Genomic DNA, 18,250 nt, shown 5'->3' with positions numbered 1-18,250 from the left:
CAGAAGCGCTTTGCCTTCTACACGCCCTCTAGACAATTGCGGTCGTCTGAACAATTCCTTATACAGACTCCCCGGTTCAAACGCCACCGGCTGGGCGGCTGTTCCTTCACTCGTAAAGCTGGCTTAGCCTGGAATGAGCTCCCTCTTGCCCTCAGGATGGTGTCTGACCCGGCGGTTTTTAAGAAGAAACTGAAACCGCTGTTGTTCTGATGCCTTTTTTTCCCTCCTGACGTTCTGATTCTTCAGCTGGTTCTGTGGTAGGCTTTTTTTTGGTAGCAGCGCCGGGATACTTTGAGTAGCTGTGCGCTCTATAAAACTAGTATAGTATAACATAACATAACATAACATGTCATCAGTAAAGTCACTAACCATGTCATGGTTGATGTGATATGTGAGGTCATAAGCAGTGCATTGCCAGAGTGCGAGTAGTTGGCTCAGCTAACTATATCTGCTATTTCACTGGTTTGTACGAGTGAAACCTGAGCCTAACTAGAACGTCCCTGTAACCTTTGTTTTTTTATAGTGAATATATATATATATATATATATATATATATATATATATATATATATATATATATATAGTGTGTATGTATATATATATATATATAGTGTGTATGTATATATATATCACACACAATATAACTACACACGTATACTAGTGGATTGCAATTTTGTGGTGTGAAATTAATGGTGTCGGAATTGAAAGATTTGGCTGAATGCTTGTTTAGAACATTGGTATACTGGTAGCTCCAATGAGGACAATGAAGTGGCTCATGGCTAATAATGGCGTGTAGAAGTTTTTTGCCACATTTCACTATTTGTTTGTTTGTTTCTTGCTCTTTAATTTAGAACATTCTACCCACAGTGGTGGAATGATCCAAAAGCCTGAAATACCTGCCTCTGACTATACTAGTTGTTAAAGGCTCTCTCCCTTGTTATAGATCCAGGACTGTGGTTCGGGCCTATTACTCTGGTTCAGAGCCTCTAACAACCAGTCTAGCTCGTTGCAGCAAACAGTGTGGCTATATTTATCTACATTTTTATGTTTTTAAACCAGTGACGGATTACTTCCAAGCACCAAATTAACAGAATGTATTCATTGGGAATTGCATACACTTTGAAGTTTGCTTTTTAATCATGTATTCTGGCCTTTCTTTGCATGTAGGCTGAATTTGAAGCAGAACGGAAATCCTCTTTGCATGAGTGGGAGCAGCACAAGCGTGATGCGGAGTCTTTGCAGTCACTTCACCAGCAAGAACAGGATCAGCTCTTGCAGCAGATCCAGGAAAAAAATGAGCTAATTATCCAGGTGAGTAATGAAGTTAATTGAGATTACGCTGTAAAGGCAGGGCTAATCATCCTGGGTAAGTTTAAGCTGGCTCTTGATGGGAAGGTTGAGAATACAGTTGAGGACAGTGAATCAGGGTTTTATTGATGCAGATGCAGACAGTGCTCATTGTTGGGAGAATGGGTAAGGCCTTCCAGCTGACCTCATGTGTTGACTGAGCATATCTTTCAAGTAAGGAATATAGAAACCCCTTGGGATACTCAAATAAGAGTTGTGTGGCTGCAGGTAAAGACTGAGCTCACAATTCAGGAGAGTGAATAAGCGCTCCATAGTCAATAATTGTAGTTGAGCTCCTTGGTTAAATGAGAAGTTCAGGCACCTGATCTGTCAGTAAATAAGTGACCAGCACATCTCATCATTCTGGTGAGTTAAGAAGAGCTTGACATTTTCAATGAGGCAAGCTCGTTCAGTTGTTGAATATATGGAGCTCATGTTTCCTTTGATTAGGCTGGTTTGTAAATCAGTCAAGGAGATAAAAAAAAATCCACAGGAGCCATGAGAAGACAAAATAGCGCCTATGAGAGTGAACGGGATCCGCGCGCACTGGAAGAGTATACGGAACTTGGATAAAGTGGATAAGTATGAATTTTGGAGTCATCAGGAACACTCTGAACACTTTTCAGATAAATAAATGTGTTCTCCACAGACCCAAATATGCAGTTGGAGGCTTTAAAATGGATCAATTTGTAGGAGTACACACAGCCATTTGAAATACGGTTGTCCTTTCCCACGTCATCTGTATGTATTTTTATGTTGCCTCACCAAACCTTTTTCTGGATTTCCAGCCACGTAAGATTCTTTCTCTGTTGAAGTGGCACTTTTCTACCTTCAGTATGTTCTGTGCCACTTTGCACCCCAAATTTGACTGATATCAGTTGTGTTATTTGCAGAAAAATTTCGAATCTACACTTGACACAGTTCGGCACAGAAAATTTCAAGGGAGGAAAGGTTGGGGGGTGGGGGGGGGATTAACAGGAATGGACCAAGATAATATTAATTATAAAAAGTTAACACAGTTATCAGCTATTGTAGCCGTACAAGCAGATTGTCCTGATTTTAGGAATGCACTGTCTACCCAGTGTGAACTGAGCAGCTTGAGTTAGTTCTGTTCCATAAGAAACATGTCTATAGGGTTGGGTTAATGTCCTGTGGTGGTTAGTGAGATTATTTTTAGTCACCTGTGGCTTTGGTCATTTGATGGATGATATATTATATTGTTGGTATAATTGACATTTTCGAAGGTAGGTTAGAGTAAGGTAAGCTTGAGCAGGATTATTTAAAACACTGGTGTCAGTGGGGCCATAAGGGAGAATCAACATGGGTTAGACGAGAGGTTGGCAAGATAAAAGCTGTAACATGCAAACCCATCTTTGTTTAATGTGGAGGTGATAGAGTTTAAGCAGTAGCAAAGGTCAACATCCTGTTTACAGATATCTGAGTGAGATCCTAATGAAACGTACTCCTCAGCACTGCCCTCTCATTGATTTCTATTTCATACTTAAAAATAATAGATATCCGTGCAAGACTGTGCATTGTATGTTGGATAAAGTGTTAACTTCGACATGCCAGTGTCTCCTCAGCAGATGGTATCTGCAGTCCTGTAAGCTAAGGGATACATATTAAAGTCAACTGTAACCTTTAGGAACTTTCAAGAAGTCTAATGTTGGGTATTTGGAAATTTGGCTTTATTGGCTAACTTGGTGCTTTGTTTTGTTTGGTTCCTGTAAACCCTTCAGTTGTGGGTGAATAGTATTTTAGTATATTGTTTTCGTAAGGATGCTGAAAGAAAAGTGACTTTGATTTAGAGGTTTTTAGATTTGAATCTGCTTCTGGTGTGCTCTGTATTGACTGGTTTGTTCTTTGCCCGTTTCTTCTTTCAAATAGATTTGACTTGTTCCACGATTGATTTTGCTTTTTGTGTTTGTTTACTCGTACTACAACTTACTGTACATGTTTCTCTTGAGCTTCAAATTTTCCATTTTGTCAGCAGTGTAAAGAAATCTGATCCCCATCGCAATGTCCATGGTGATGCAATATGTAGACAAAATTAGATGTTTTCTGTGCCAATACTTTCCACCTCAGAGCACTTGTGAATACAACAGAAAAAGCTAAGACAGGGGATTTATCATTTACAGAATCCTTTATCTTTTCTGAGAGTATCTTCCATTGGGATGCCGGAATTGTGTGCAGCAATAGGAAAGCTTAATTTGGATGGCTGTGATCAAGCACAAGGTTTTTTTTTAAAACATACAAATAGCTTCATTTGTATCTACATTTTATCAGAACAATACATGCACAGTACAGTAAACTGTAAGCCTGCCACATCACATTAAGGTTAAAGGGTTAGTCAGGAGAATCAGTTATTTGAGGCAACTGATAAGCAATGAGATTTGGGGAAAAAGGGCTCTCAGCACTCAGTATTGGTATGAGGCAGCTTAGTTAACAAAAGTAATTGCTTCCACCACGTATTCCTGCTTTTTGTATTCTTCTGAGATAGACCACAGGCTTTGTAAACAAACTTATACACTTTTGCACAGAAATACATGGCTCGTGACCATTTAGTCGGACTACATTCCTTTTTGCCACCATAACACCAACCGCTACAAGCATGTTTGTTTGCCCCTCTCCCAAATCTTTCCTGGAGCCTAGTAGCACTAATTTACTGCTGATGTCTATAGGTCTGTTGATGACCCTCAGGGCAGCACTAACTTTACACCAATATCTCACAATCAAAAGGCAGGACCACAACATATGCAAAAAGTCGCCTGCAGGAGAAAAACATCGGGTACAGTTAGGGGCGGGTGCTCTTCCCATTTGTCATTACCTGCTCGGGGTATGGTGGTAACCGTGAAGACATTTAAATTGAGTAAGACTCTGGCATGATGATGTCAGTAATTGTCCGGATATCAGTATCTCAGACTTTTCTTCGTTATCTAGGTTGCCTAAGTAGTCTTCCCAATGCCTCCTGGGCGGAAGCAAATGGTATGGGGCATTTAACATCAGCCCTTGATGTAGCTGAGAGATTCCCTTAATCCTCATTAGTTTAATCTCTAGTGTATTTAATTCTTTGATTCCCTGAAGCAGATTCTGGTGATTCTATCGGGTGTGTCATAGTTGAAGGCAGGGAAAAAGTTTTGGGCGAGATCGTCAAACTATTTAATATGGGCGTTTGACCAAATGCTGCCGGACTGGAGATCCCTATTAGTTCCCATTACCCGAATTCAGTTAGCTTAGCCGCATATGGGAGCCAGTTACCTCCCCATATTATAGTGGCTACCGTAGTTACGTTATGGCATTTGAATATGCGCAGAGCAACATGCCAGCATAAGAACGGCATTCTCGTAATTGTTGGGAGTGCGTTTGGGACTGAACTGCTGTGCAACTCTCGATGCAGGCTAATTCAGCTTCTACCGTTTGGTCATAACAATCCCCAAATAACCAGTAGATGATAGGGATCCCTTGGGAGGCCCAATTGCATAATCTGAGGTCTGCCTAACCCAGGCAGACAATGAATGTATACTGTCAGCAATTTGTAAAGGAGACATGAGGCATTGATCCAGCCCACAAAACAATTGGAGATCTTGGATGTGAGATCTGTGAAGAAAGCAGGGGGCGAGGGGTGTATAGGGATAATTCTGGAGCGTATACAAAAAGCATGGTAAAGCGAACATTGTAAATAAAGATCCATGACCCATCAATGAGAGAGGTGGTCACCCCGGCCTGAAGGTCCTTCATGAGGGATGCTAAGAATGGGTTAATATTTAGTCCCTAACTTCTATCTTGCTATTCTACAATTGCCTTTCACAGGTAGTGAAAGTGGTCTACCCGCAACTTGCAAATTCATACGAGTAAAAGAGGGAGGAAACTGTGCAAAGTGGCAGGTATGTGGGTTTCCCACAATTTACTCATAGGCCAGAGTTGCCTCCATACACTTCAAGTATGCGGATCAGCCTAGGAATTGTGACTTTTGGGTATCCCATGAATATTAGCATATGATCGGCATACAAAGCTGTTTTATCTTCTCTACAATCTTCCCAAACAATGTCAGACACTTGTGTCGCTTCGAATCCATTCCGCTAATGATTTGAGAACAATGGCAAACAGAAGTAGGAGAGCAGGGGGCCTTGTAGGGTGTGTCTCTCAATTTGGAAAGCGGTCGACAGCACGCCATTTACCCTGGCCTGCGCCCATGGAGAGGAGTATAAAGCAGACACACGCTGGATAAAATAGGTGCCAAAACCTATCCGCTTAAGGACCCCACACATAAACGACCAATGGACCGCGTTTAATGCCTTCTCTAGCCCAGCAGTTAGCAGGACTGTGAGCGTCATGATTGCAGGCATTCTGGCAAGAATAACTTGAAGGCAGGAAGACAATGTGTGTTTCTAATTGGTGTAAAGCCTTTTGGTCTTCATGAATCACAGTAGGTATGACCACTTGCAACCATGTGGCTAGAATATTGGCCAATATTTTTGTTTCAGATTTCAAGAGCAATTGGACAGTAGGAGCCATAGCACTCTGGGCATTTCTGTGGTTTTAAATTACGGAAATTGTTTCCCCACATAGGTTGTATAAGAGTTGACCATTCTCGATTAAGGTGTCCTGTAAATCTCTTAAATGGAAAATTCCATGAGGAATTCATGGAGGCTGGGTTTTTCCTGGAAGGCATTGTTAAAGTGGCTTGTCGAATCTTTTTGATAAAGAAAGATATAATTCATCCTTGTCTTTGAGAGAGAGGGTGCCGATTGGGAGCTCCCCGATAATGGGATTTTTAAGCTTGGCCCATGGGACACAGATCTCCGTTTAAAGCACTCCGTAGTAGGCCAAGACATAATAAAATTTGTGTTCATAATCTTTAGTAGCATTTTTAAAATGTGAAAAACCAGCATTGAAAACCAAAAATAAATCATTGACTAACTTCCTTCAAACTGCTATTTTTCTTTATTCTTTGTTTAACCATGGTATATATTTGCACCACAGATATTCTTGAGCATGGTTCCAGCTTCCTGCTCTAATGTTATCAGATCTAGTTTCAGGTGATGGTTCCATATGTTGAGAGAAGAGGAGTAGTTACCACTACCCGTCATTTGTGACTTTGTGGGTCACCTTCACTCCATCTACACATACCCTGTTCCCCACATGTATGGCGTTCCTTGTTGTACCAAACTTACACCCACTGGTAGTCTCAGTTCTTTTAAATTAAAGTGCTCTCCACACCACTGGAGTCAAGCTATCCAGGCTGATGAAGGCTGATAGCCAGAAACCGGTCCTTGGATGCTTGATTCCGGTCCAGGAAAGACATGGCTTGGCAGTTCGGGCTGGACTGTTCCCATGAGGCACAGGGTCAAGGCTGATTTGCATATGGCCATGTCTGACCTGGGGTGGTGTGGAGTGCAAAAAATCAATGGATTTAGGCCCAGATCTCTGTACTGGGGTGAATGTATGACATTGTTCTGCATTCTGTCCATCAATTGTTGTTTTTGCATTTAAATTAAAGAGGGCATACATCCCCTTTGGGGGACTGCAGTTACAGCTCATCACTCCTGCAGTGCCATATTTTGTTTTCATCTTGGGACCTTTTTCCATAGTCATAGATGCTTGAATAACTGGCTGCTGTGTGTGTGGACCCTGGAACACTTCTTTCGTTTTTGCAATGGTTTTTTACATGGAAGCAGCATCACAAAATGTCTTTATACGTTAATAATTAGGGCAAGCCAAACAGGAAACACATTTTTTCATAAATGTTCAAAATAATCCTTCCGATTAATGTCATAGAACTACATTGCAGCATCCAAGTGTAGAGAAAACTCATTTCAGCAGAGAATGTATAGTTAATAATGCAGCCTGATTGGCTTACATATCTGATAGACCTCTAGCTGCAGATTCCGGATCCTAGAATCCTCCCCAATGTCCAGACTGGTTCTGGAAATGTTTTCAGCAGTGCCTCTGCGCGCAGGAAGAGGGCGTCTAGCTACACCGTAGTGACCTAGTCTCCTGAATGTGATTTAATCGGAGTCTATATAAGCCCTCCCCCGACGTGCTGATGTCCGTTCCTTTTCCATGCTAGCAAGGCAAATCCATAATGCAGTTGCTCCGGACATTTTTCGGCCTACTGGACATATTTCCGTAGACGGTTCAGTGTGCCTTTTTCTACCCTTTTTCAATATCCTCGGGGTTCAAGCCTTTGGAGACCTGTGGACAACAAATGTCTGCCACAGACCCTCACTCTGTTTGCATGTCGTGTATGGGTGAGCACTGTGACTCAGAGTGCGACCCTTGTCATCAGTTGTGACCGAAAGTGTGACAAGAACATCACATGAAGCTCCTTGCGGCGCAAATGTCAGTTATCCAAGTCTTGTCATTCTGGGTCCCCTATGCCTTCTACAGATTGACTGCACATCTGCTGTAAGAGCCATTCCTGCGAGTGTTATTCTCCTTTGCCATCCGGAGGTAAGTCTCGGTGTAGGCGGTTAAATTGCTTCACCTCCTTCCTATGTCGTCTACTGCTAGCCCCCGATCTTCTGCTAAAGTCAGGGCATGAGTCTGGTCTGCTCCTCCTCGCTTATCCTGGGGCCGTGGCGACTTTGACCCAGATGAGAAAATATTATCCATCTCTCAATTCATTTTTGGTTTGTCCCCTTCCTCTGGAGCACCCTTGTGCCCCACAGAGGTGCATGAGGTCATGACTCGTCCCCGCCAGCGGATTCTACCTCTGCTTCAGGTTGCCTTAGCAATGCTGGTGCACAGTCTGTCTAGGCCATCACCTTCGGCTCCGTCTTCTGGTCTGCAAACGGCAATGTCGGTGTCTGTCTCTTTTTTATCATTTCTGATTGTGGCGCTGTTGATGCCGCTCGACGCTCCTTTGGATTTCGAGGCGTCACATTCTTTGCATTGACCAGCTTCGGTTATGGTGTCTGATGCGGCGCCGATGGAGTCGACTGTCTCTGCCAATTTTCCTCTTGCTCACTGGAGCCCTTCCTCTATTTTATCCTTCTCAGGACCATAGTTGGGGGGGGTTCTAAGGAAGGTGTGGTGTGTCCCCTCCCGGACACTGTTCCACCCACTATGTAGTCTAGCTGGTTACTTGCCTTGGGGGATGCCAGTAGCTTAGAATCTTCTCCAGCCTCCAGTGAGTCCAGGCTGTATTCGATTTACAACTTTCTTCTGTGGAATTGCCAACAGACCCTTTACTCTGCATTCTACATCCTGACCAGTATAACGCAGAGCCTGTCCGTCCTTATAGTGAATAACATGTCCCTCCTTATAGTGAATTCCTTTTTGATATCATGTTGGGTATTTGGAGTAAACCTGAAACGGGGCTCCCTCTCGATCACCCTATTTCTCACAGGCATCGTCTAGCCCCGAAAGATCCATCTAATTGGAGCTCTGTGGTACAGGCTGCTTTTTCCACCCAAAATATTTATTTTTATCCCTCCTGTCCCTCCAGAAGGAGAGGTCAGGAAAAGTGACGCTTGATGTAGGTGTATTTTATCTTCTTCTAGCTCTGCCCTGCGAGCTCTGCAAACTTCGTGTTCTCACCCGCTTCTCCCACACCTTGTAGGAGTCAGTGGAGTGCCTCTTGCCCACCCTTCTGGAGGAAGCCCAGAATGCTCTTGTTCCAACGGAACGAGATGGGCAAAAAGCTGCCAACTTAGCCCCAGCTGTAGTATTGAGACCACTGATTCTGCTGGTTGAGCTATGGCCTCTTCCGTAGCTCTACATCCGTGTGTATGGTTGCGTACTTGCAGGTTTGAGGTTGACATACCCTTTGATGATGTCTTCCCTTTTTGGCGTGCATGCTGACTCTGCTTTATGCCGATTCAAAGATTGTTATAATGGTCCTGAGTTTTACCTTTGTCGTCGTAGTAGGTTTTTCAGGATAGTTTGTTTCCCTTTGTTTTGGCTCTTCTAATCCTTCACAGGGCGGGGTACTTCCCTCCCTTCTGGGGTTACACCCTGTGAGAAAGTGGCTCTATATATGCGGAACTAGAAGGAAGTACAGTGTGTATCGAGTCCACCATCCCCAGAGGTATAACCAAGGTTAAAGTCAGAACTGACCTTACTCTCCAAAGTGGTAGCTTGGTCGAGCAGTAAGGCAGTACCAGAGGACAGTGTAAAGCATTTGATGTACACACTCAGTCAGCAAAAGGTTTCACACACTCAAGGACTGAACTCCAGGCCAATTGTTTGTGTATCCAAAGATATAGTTGTTTTATTTTTAGAACCAACAGTTATAAAAATATGCTTTTCTCGAGGTGAGTATTCTCGTGTAAGTACTTTGCAAGGAAGCAATAAAGGTTGTGCACACAGTAGTTACAGTATAAGCAGTAAGCAGCACAGTTCTGAATCACACTCTAGCATTGAGCTCAATGAGTTTTCATAGATAAGTACAGTTGATTACTTTACGGATTACTTTGGTAGTCCCAGGACTAGATCTAAGATTCAGTCCTGGGGTCTAAGCTGAAACCAGATTAGCAAAAACGTTTTAGTTACTGTGCAGAATATGCAGGAATATAAAGCTGTTTTAAAAGTTCACACTAAAACTTTTCAAGGTAAATCTGACAATGTTATTCAATGGGAGGAAATTCAGGTTGCAGGTAAAGTACGATCGCATTACTTTTGTAACCCAGCACTAGTCTCCTAGGGTCAGCACTGAGGGCTTAACTCAAAACAGGAAGGTAATTGCGTTTCAGTATTTCGTACAATTTTTAAAGAATATTTGCAGTTTTCAAAAGTAGACACTCAGAAGAAATTTGATAGAAAAGCAGACAATGGGTTCCTATGGAGAAAATACAGGTTACTAGTGAACCCGCTAGGGATTACTTTTGCGGTTCAGTACTGGGATGAAAGGTACAGTACTGGCTTCTCCCCCTGGTCCCAGGTGAGTACTTTCGGATTCGGACTTGGGCTGATTTTATAGGAATATTTTCAGTTTTCAAAACTTCACACTTGGGAAATTTTCGGGTCAAAATGGGTCAATGTTATCCAATGGCAGGTAAGTAAATTACCGGCCTCCAGGTGAGTACTTGGTTGGTGAAGGTAAGGTTCTGGGCACAGACTCAGGGGTTCCACAGGATCAGGTAAGTACATTTGGTGCACCCTCAGCGGCACTGGGGCGGCCGGGTGCAGAGGTAGTTAGGCCCAATGTTAGTCAATGAGAGGCAGGGGGCCTTCGATTGGTGGCTAGCAGGCCACTCGGCTGTGGGAGCTGGGCTCCTGGTCACTTGCTCAGGGCAAGGGGGGGGGAGTTGATTAGGGCAAAGAGGTCACAGCCAGCGGCACTCGGGCCGCTGGGTGCAGGCCCTGACTGGCCATAGCGGGCACCGGGCAATACCCCGGTGCGCCGCAAGGGTTGGGGCCGGTTTTGTTACAGGGCCGTTTTTGTAGCATAGCTGCAAAATCGGCCCTGCAACAAATTTGGCCGAAAACCGGCCCTAGCAAAGCGCTCGGCGGCACCTCCAACCCCCCCGAGTGGGGAGGGGGAGCCGGCCGAGCACTTTGCCAGGGCCGGTTTTGGTTCCCAGTCCGGCCCTGGCTGGGTGTAGGGTGGTTTTGAGCGGTCGGGCGCTCAATGGTATCCAATGAGGATCTTGAAAAAGGGAAAAAGGCTGCAGGCTCGCTGACGGAGACTCTCCAGGGGCGACCAGCACTTCGAGAGGTAAGTTGGGATCTTGGAGCACAGGTAGGTACCCCAAAGGGAGGCACAGGGGTCTGGAGGGCGGCGGGTGCAGGGGTGTCTTTGGGTGTCGGAAAAGCTTACCCTCGGCTGGTTGCGGTTGGGGGGGCCCTGGTTTTGAGTCTGCAGGCATCAGCTGATTCATCGAGGAGGGTCTTTGGGCACTGGAGTTCGGGTCCCAGTCGCCGGGGGGACGTCCTCGTGGTCTTGGTTCGGGTTGGCCCAGCCCCGGCCCGGCTGGTGCAGAGTGGGCTGGTCCGGCGCTTCCTGGCTGGCACCAGGTGGGTTGTTGCAGCAGAGCCTCTACTGTAGGGAGTCCCTATCTTCGAGAGGGTCAAGGCAGGCAGGTCCTCTTGGCGTCCCAAGGTTCTGTCCGCGGAGGTCGCCGGGATTAGGCAGGAGCAGGTTCCAGGATCAACAGGCCGGTAGGGCTGGGGCCCAAGTCAGTTGTTGTCCTGTTGTTAGCAGCTGCGTGGCGGGTCTTCTTCTTCTTGATCATCTTTCTCCTTTTTGTTATCTGGATCTGAGGAAGGAAGGTTCAGGGAGCCCCTAAACACTAAATTTAGGGACGTTACAGGTAGGGCAAGGGCAGGGACCAATGGGTCCCTGTTCTGGGGTGAGGACACCCCCTAGCCTGCTCCTCTCCTGTGGGAGGGGGGCAGGAGCCTCGCTGGGATTGGGCAGGAATCCCCATCTGCAAGATGGCCAGAGCCCGGGGTCCTGCTCCACCTCGCCTCCTCCACCTGAGGGGTGGAGTTGGCAAAGGTTGGCACACCCTCCTTCCTGACTTAGTTTTTCCCGCCAGTCTTCCCGCCAGAGTGGGGGTAGAACGGGTGGGGGCCCAGTTGCTAGGTACATCAAATGGCCTGGAGAAGCTCTGAGATGGAATGCCTTTGAAGCTTCCCCCTGTCGATCCTGGGGGAGGAGACATAGCACCTCGCCCAGGATGTGCATTTTTGCAGGCCCAGGAGAGCGGGGGCTCTCCACCCAGGGTTCCAGCAACATATCTGCTGTGTGGCAGCCTCTGCAGCCACTCAGCCCAGACGTGGATTGTAGGTTCGGGTTTTGGAGGGCATCTCTAAGATGCCCTCTGTAGTGCATTTTACATTAAATCCCACACTGGCATCAGTGCGGGTTTAATGTGCTGGGAAGTTTGGTACCAAACTTGTCAGTCTTCAGTGAAGCCATTATGGTGCTGTGGAGTTCGTAAATGACAACCTCCCAGCACCATATACTCTTAAATGGCAACACTGCACTTACAGTGCCCAGGAATGGCCCTGGGTACTGTAGGAGCACAGGGCTCATGCACCTGTGCCCTCACCTCTGGCATAGGGCACCCAGCTAGAGGGGTGACTGATGTATGCCAGGGTAGTGGGTTCTGTGGGCATGGCACACAGGGATTTGTGAAAAACCAAAGGGGATGATGGACGGAGCGTTGACAATACAAACACTCACCCCCAGTCAACTGATCTGGGTTTAATCCATCACCGTTCTTTAGCTCACTCCGTCACCCCAGTTCAGACATGGCCATATGCAAATCAGTCTGACCCTGTGCCTCATGGGAACAGTCCAGGCCGAACCGCCAAGCCATGTCTTCCCTGGACCGGAATCAAGCTTCCCAGGAGACAGGGATTTGTGCCATGTCGACTCTAGTTTTAGTTCTGTACTTAGGCATTCAGCCTGCAAAGGCAGTGTGTGGGTGCCAGGTTACAGGGCCCCTGAGGGTGGCACAATAAGTGCTGCAGCCCTCTGGGGTCTTCTCTGGTCACCATGCCCTGGGTACCTAGGGTACCATTTCGTAGGGGCTGACAGGTGGCCAGAGATGCCAATTGGGTATTTTGTTTCAGCATAGCTTTTCTTTTTAGGGACGGAACACAGGCCCTGGGTACCTGATTGGCAGGGACCCAGGGCTGACTCAGTCAAAGTACATCAGCAGTTCAGAAAAAAGTGGGGGCATACCAAGGCAAGAAAGATGTCACTTTCTCACACACCCATTGTGGTGTTCCTGCTTGCTGCAGGTGCTTTTCTTCTCATTTATGCTGCTAGTGACCAGTTTACTTTCCAGCCATCTGGAACATATCTTAGTTTGCAGCATCGTGTGACCCTGTTCTTACAGCTTCTTTTTGTCGCTTGATTTTTTCTTTCTGAGTACTTACTCTGTCAGGAATTCCGTTTTATTGTGCGGATGCACTACAGATATGTTTCCTGTTTTCTGAGGAACTTATTTTGTAGGCCTTAGGGGCATTTTATGAGGCACCAATACACTTAGTATCCCTTATAGAGACTTAAACTTCATCTTTTCTCGTCTCCTTATGTCCATATGGGCGATAATGGTACCAAAGGCAGGCAGACTCTTTGGCCTGGGTACATCTTTCTTGTGTAGGCCTTTGTTCTACTATATTGTGCTCCTGATGCTGTTAATCTTCAGATGTTTGGTGTTCTTTCTATTTGTTTTTACCCCTGAGGTTTCTTACCTACCTAATTGGGGTTGCAGCCACTGCTGTTGCTTCCTGCGGCGGTGGGGGTATATTTACATTCTGCCATCCCACCCGTAACGTAGCTGTTGTGTCTGCTGTTCTTTTCAGCTCTGTTCCCCTGGGACACCAGTCCCTTTGATTGTTTGGATTGATGTCTTGGTATGCTTATCTCACAGGAGGCTATGTTTCCCATTTCTTTCCTGTATCTTTCTTCCTCTTTGCAGGTGGAGATACGGTTCTCTCCCTCACAGCTTGTATGTCACTCCTGGCTTTTGTGGCGTTGTTTTTCTATGTGGTGAACTACTTTCTCTTTTTTCCCTCCTTCCTCTTGGAAGAGGTTCCGTTTACCCTCCTTTTTATGGTGGGGGTATTTAATTATGGTTTGTTTGGGCATAGCCTATCTTCTGTCCAACAACGTATTTCTGCTGCTTCTGCGTTGTCATCCAATGCTGGGGGCTTTTTCCCCCTTCCTGGGGTTTGTTCCCCTCATACTCTGTACTCCCAGTTTTCGTCTAGAGTTTGTGTTAGGCTTATTACCTGTTTCTCAAGCTTCCATGGGTTGGACAATTAAGGATTGTCAAAATTGACTGTGTTGTCCTTAGTTCTCGTGACAGTCTTCTTCCTCTACTTCTTATTCATGGACTTCCCACATGCTGTTTACCCTTTGTTTCACCAGTTACCACCTGCTGGCACCCTTCCTCATTCAGTGGCATTGGTTCTTGGATGTTTGTCATTGTTTTCCTGTAGTAAACAATGCCTTCCACTTCTACTCTTATGTGGCATTGTTTTGCTGTTTTCCTGCCTTGTCTTTGTCTCCACTCAGTTACTGTTGTAACTTTACAACAGTAGGATGTATTACATCTGTCCTTCCTTGGTTACCACTGTTCTTGGAGTGTCCTTAGTTCCTCCACTTCTCGTCCTCCTGCTCACTGGTGGAGGACGCGGGCTGCCTTCAGAGGAGTAGATATACTTTTGCTGTACCCTTAATGTTTTGTATGTGTATGGGAATTGTAGTCTTTTATATGAATATTTATCCTTGTATACATTTATCTTTGGATGTATATGTCTCTGCATGTACATACATCTCTCTTGAATGGATCTGTGGTAGATGTCTTTTACTTCAGGTATATATGTGTGTTTTGTAAATATGGTCGTCCGGTCTTCTGTATAGTGTAAGTCTCTGTAGTTTACCTACACACCCCTTGGTGACCTGGGTAAATTTTCGTGGTTGTACTTGTCTGTTTCCTTCCTTCTCTTAAGTGAGCATCTCTGTTGCATCATTCCAGAGGGTGCCTTATATATCTATCAAGGTTCTAAGTATATGAGCGGTTTCTTTTTACCTTTCTCGTTGTTTTCCTAGCTTTGCTTTTTAGCATTCTTTGTTCTCTCGTTCCTCCATCATTATGTCATTGGAAGTCCCTTTTTTTCAAAATCTGTTCCTCAGGATAGTTTCCTCTATGATCGGTGGGTACTCTTTATTCGTTGTGTCTGTTTGCTGCAGCTGAGCATGCTGGAGAAGGAGAAAGTGTCTGGTGAAATCTGAAGGTGGATTCTAGTTGAGAGGTACCTGCAAGCAGAGGTGACAGCGTCTGTCCCTCAGTTACCCGGAGACCTGGAAGACGAATGCCCTCCGATGTCGGATGTTGCAGAAGAGTTGATGGTGACCTTGATTCTGCAGCTGTAAGGACCAGGCGACGCTGAGGAAGACCAGGAGCCATGCATGAGCTGTCCCACCTTGGATGTCGAGAGTTGAGGAGTCGGTGTCCGTTGGAAGAACCAACAAGTCTTGGCAACTGCAAACAACGTGGATTTTGAAGAAGTTGCAATGTCGGGACCAGCAAGGTCCATGGGACTCCCCACCAGCAGTGGAGTCCGGGCAGGCCCTGAGCAATCTGGGGAGCCCGGAAGAAACAAAGGCGACCCTCAACAGAACCCACAGGCCGGTGGGACTGGAGTTGCTAGAGGACCTTTAGCAGCTCACTGAAATATGCAGGCCATGATGCAAACAATATGGTGTGGACAAAGATTCTGGTCACTGTAGATGCTCGGGGCTACTTGGAGCCTGAAGATCTTGATGGAAGGAAGCCTTCAAGCCTTTGCAACGGCAAGTCGACGTTGTGCAGAGGGGTTGGGTTCCTGCGGCTCCCACGAGGGATACTGGCCTCAAACTTGGTGAGAGGGCAGGCCTCGAAAGCTGTGGAGAACCACCACCTGTGTTGTTGTACCTTTCGGAGTCCGTAGGAGCTTGGGATCAGCAGACCGGTCAGCTTAGTTGCGGTGCCTGCAGATGCAGTGAAGCGACTGCTTCACTTCAAGGGAGATTTCTTCAAGTGTGTTGGATGCCCACAGGCCATGTAAGGTTCCTGTATGGTGCACAGACAAAGCAGCAGACTGAAAGGGAGACTACGTTGAGGCCAAACGAAGTCCAGCAAAGACCAGAGTGCCCAGACGGTAGAAGTTGAAGTGGTGTCTGAATTGAATTGTCTCACAACAAATCTAAGGACCTACACCCAGGTAAGCCCTTAAGTATCCTAAGGAAAGGGTTGGGACGATTCAGGGGACCCTCCCAGGGGAGGGTCTGGACAGTGAGGAGGTTACTCCCATGTCCTTTGTCCAGTTTCGCGCCAAAGCGGGAGCCAATGTCTACTAGAGCTGGTTTGAAATGGACTGTGCAATGGGACACCAAATGTGCCCCTCCTGCAGACTGAGTGGTGCTGGCAAGCCCATCCACCTGGCCGAAATACACTAAATCCTGTCTGGGAGGTGGTCACACCTCACTGTGATAGAAAACCTATTGTTCTGCCTTACCCTGCTCGAGCTTGGCTCAGCAGCAGGAGGCAGAATCGTGCCTCTGGTCAGCAGCAGCCATGTTGTGCAGTCCGGGTCTAGAAGACTGGTACCGGGAGCATGGAGAGCTTAACGGGGGGCTCTTCCAGTGCTTGGAAACATATCTCCCACACCATTTATGGTATGATTACAACATGTTTGATACCAAACATGAAAGGATTCGTTGCAGTAATTTTCGAGATGGTCATCGCATAATTATGTGGTGCCCCTCTATATGGTATATCGATGCTTCACTTACAACTCGGGAGAATGGACTCCATAGGCTGTAGGGGTGTCCTGCTCATGCAGGGGCACCCTAACACTTGGAACCCATCACCCTGCCTTGGGTGCCTTGGGGCCTTCTATAGGTCACTTATAGGTTTTAGTGCAGTGACCCTAGATATAGGAAACCTATATCTTTCGTAAGTGGTGCTAGCACCAGCTTACACAGGCTGCAATGGCAGGCCTGTAGTTAGTTTGAATGGTCTCCCGTGGGTGGCATAATACATTCTTCAGCCCATGGGGGACCTCTGGGTTACCTATGCCCTGGGTGCCTTATTACCATATACTAGGGACTAAGAAGGGTACCCCAGTATTCAATTTGAGATGTACTGAAGTACTGAACATAACAATTTAAGGGAGAAAGCAGAGAGACTGGGGTCCTGCTTAGCAAAATCTCAGTCAGACTAGTCAAAAACAGCTTAGCACCAGGCAAAAAAAGTTGGGATAACCATGCAGAAGGATCCTACCTTCCTACAATATCTGTAAACTCTATCATACTTTACATAGTATCACAGGTGAAACACCATTATACTGGTGAAGTTTGCAGAAAGAAATTACAATGCATTAGATTCTTCAACATGAACAATTAACCCGGTTTTCACCCACCTTAAACTTGGCATTGTCACTTTAAAAACAAACAAGTCTAAGGTCATATATTTGTCAATTTGTGTCATTGTACTAGAACAAACCCAAGTAACGAGGAGGTCAGAAGCAGTTGACAACAGAACTATCTCAAATGCATTTAGTTAGGTCTGTCTTGGGATCAGTTATAATGCTTGTAAGTATTAAAATCACTGTTTACTCCATCCCAGATGCTGCTTACATGCAGAGGTGCTTTTAAAAATGCCCACAATGGAGTAAAAAAAAAGCTAAGTATATTTAACATCCTGTAGCGAAAAGAGCATTATTTAAGAACACTTAGGAATGTATTTACTCTCTACAGAATGTAGTACTATTTCTGGTAAACACATCACTTACAGCAGATTCCTCATCTTGTGAATCTCCCAAAACACCAGATTGAATCACAAAAACAACTACAATCGCTCCAGTGCACTGGGAGGTGATGGCATCAACATCCATCGTGACACTGTCTAACTACCTACTGGAGACACTCCTGCATGCAAACTTCAGTTGTTCCTTTTGTCTACACCATCAGACACAGAGCATGGCTGTCAAGATGGAGTTTTTACCAGCACATTGGGAGAAAAATTAGAACTTAACTTAATCTTCTCTGCTATATATTGTTCTCATAACTGTTATCTAAACAGGAGAATTGCAGCAGGATTTTGAGAATGACTCATGGCTGAATTGTGTGACAACCGGGACAATGTAGACATGACACTACAGGGCAAATACAAGAGTTGATAGAAATAATAAAGATCTGCCGACCAGAGTCCAGCCAAGAAAGTTAGTTTTAATTAGTCTATGGGTAGCCATCTAGCTCAGTTTACTTATTTTACTTAATGTTTCCTGGCAACTTACTCCCCTCTTGGAATTGCCTAAACATTTAATTCCCTCCCCCAAGCTTTTTATATATGAACCGTGGTGCCAAGATGCCACATCAAAACGTTCCTTTCTAATAGACAGTGGGGTCCTGAGCACATGTAATTTGGAGGAAAATATTTGAAAAAGAATTTGA

The 18,250-nt window shown here is 45.6% G+C and overlaps 1 protein-coding gene across 6 annotated transcripts in view; it reads left to right on the top strand.

The window, feature by feature from the left end:
• Window positions 1-18,250, top strand: part of PCNT (pericentrin) — a 1,333,356-nt gene that overhangs the window by 463,749 nt on the left and 851,357 nt on the right. For all 6 annotated transcript variants that reach the window (XM_078681435.1, XM_078681433.1, XM_078681434.1 and 3 more), the window contains one exon: window positions 1,168-1,311. In XM_078681435.1, the coding sequence (XP_078537561.1) occupies window positions 1,168-1,311 (144 nt within the window). The remainder of the gene's footprint in view (window positions 1-1,167; window positions 1,312-18,250) is intronic.

This window comes from Lissotriton helveticus, chromosome 3_1, assembly GCF_964261635.1.
Source record: "Lissotriton helveticus chromosome 3_1, aLisHel1.1, whole genome shotgun sequence".
Taxonomy (NCBI): Eukaryota; Metazoa; Chordata; class Amphibia; order Caudata; family Salamandridae; genus Lissotriton; species Lissotriton helveticus.
This window is presented reverse-complemented; position numbering and strand designations above follow the sequence as displayed.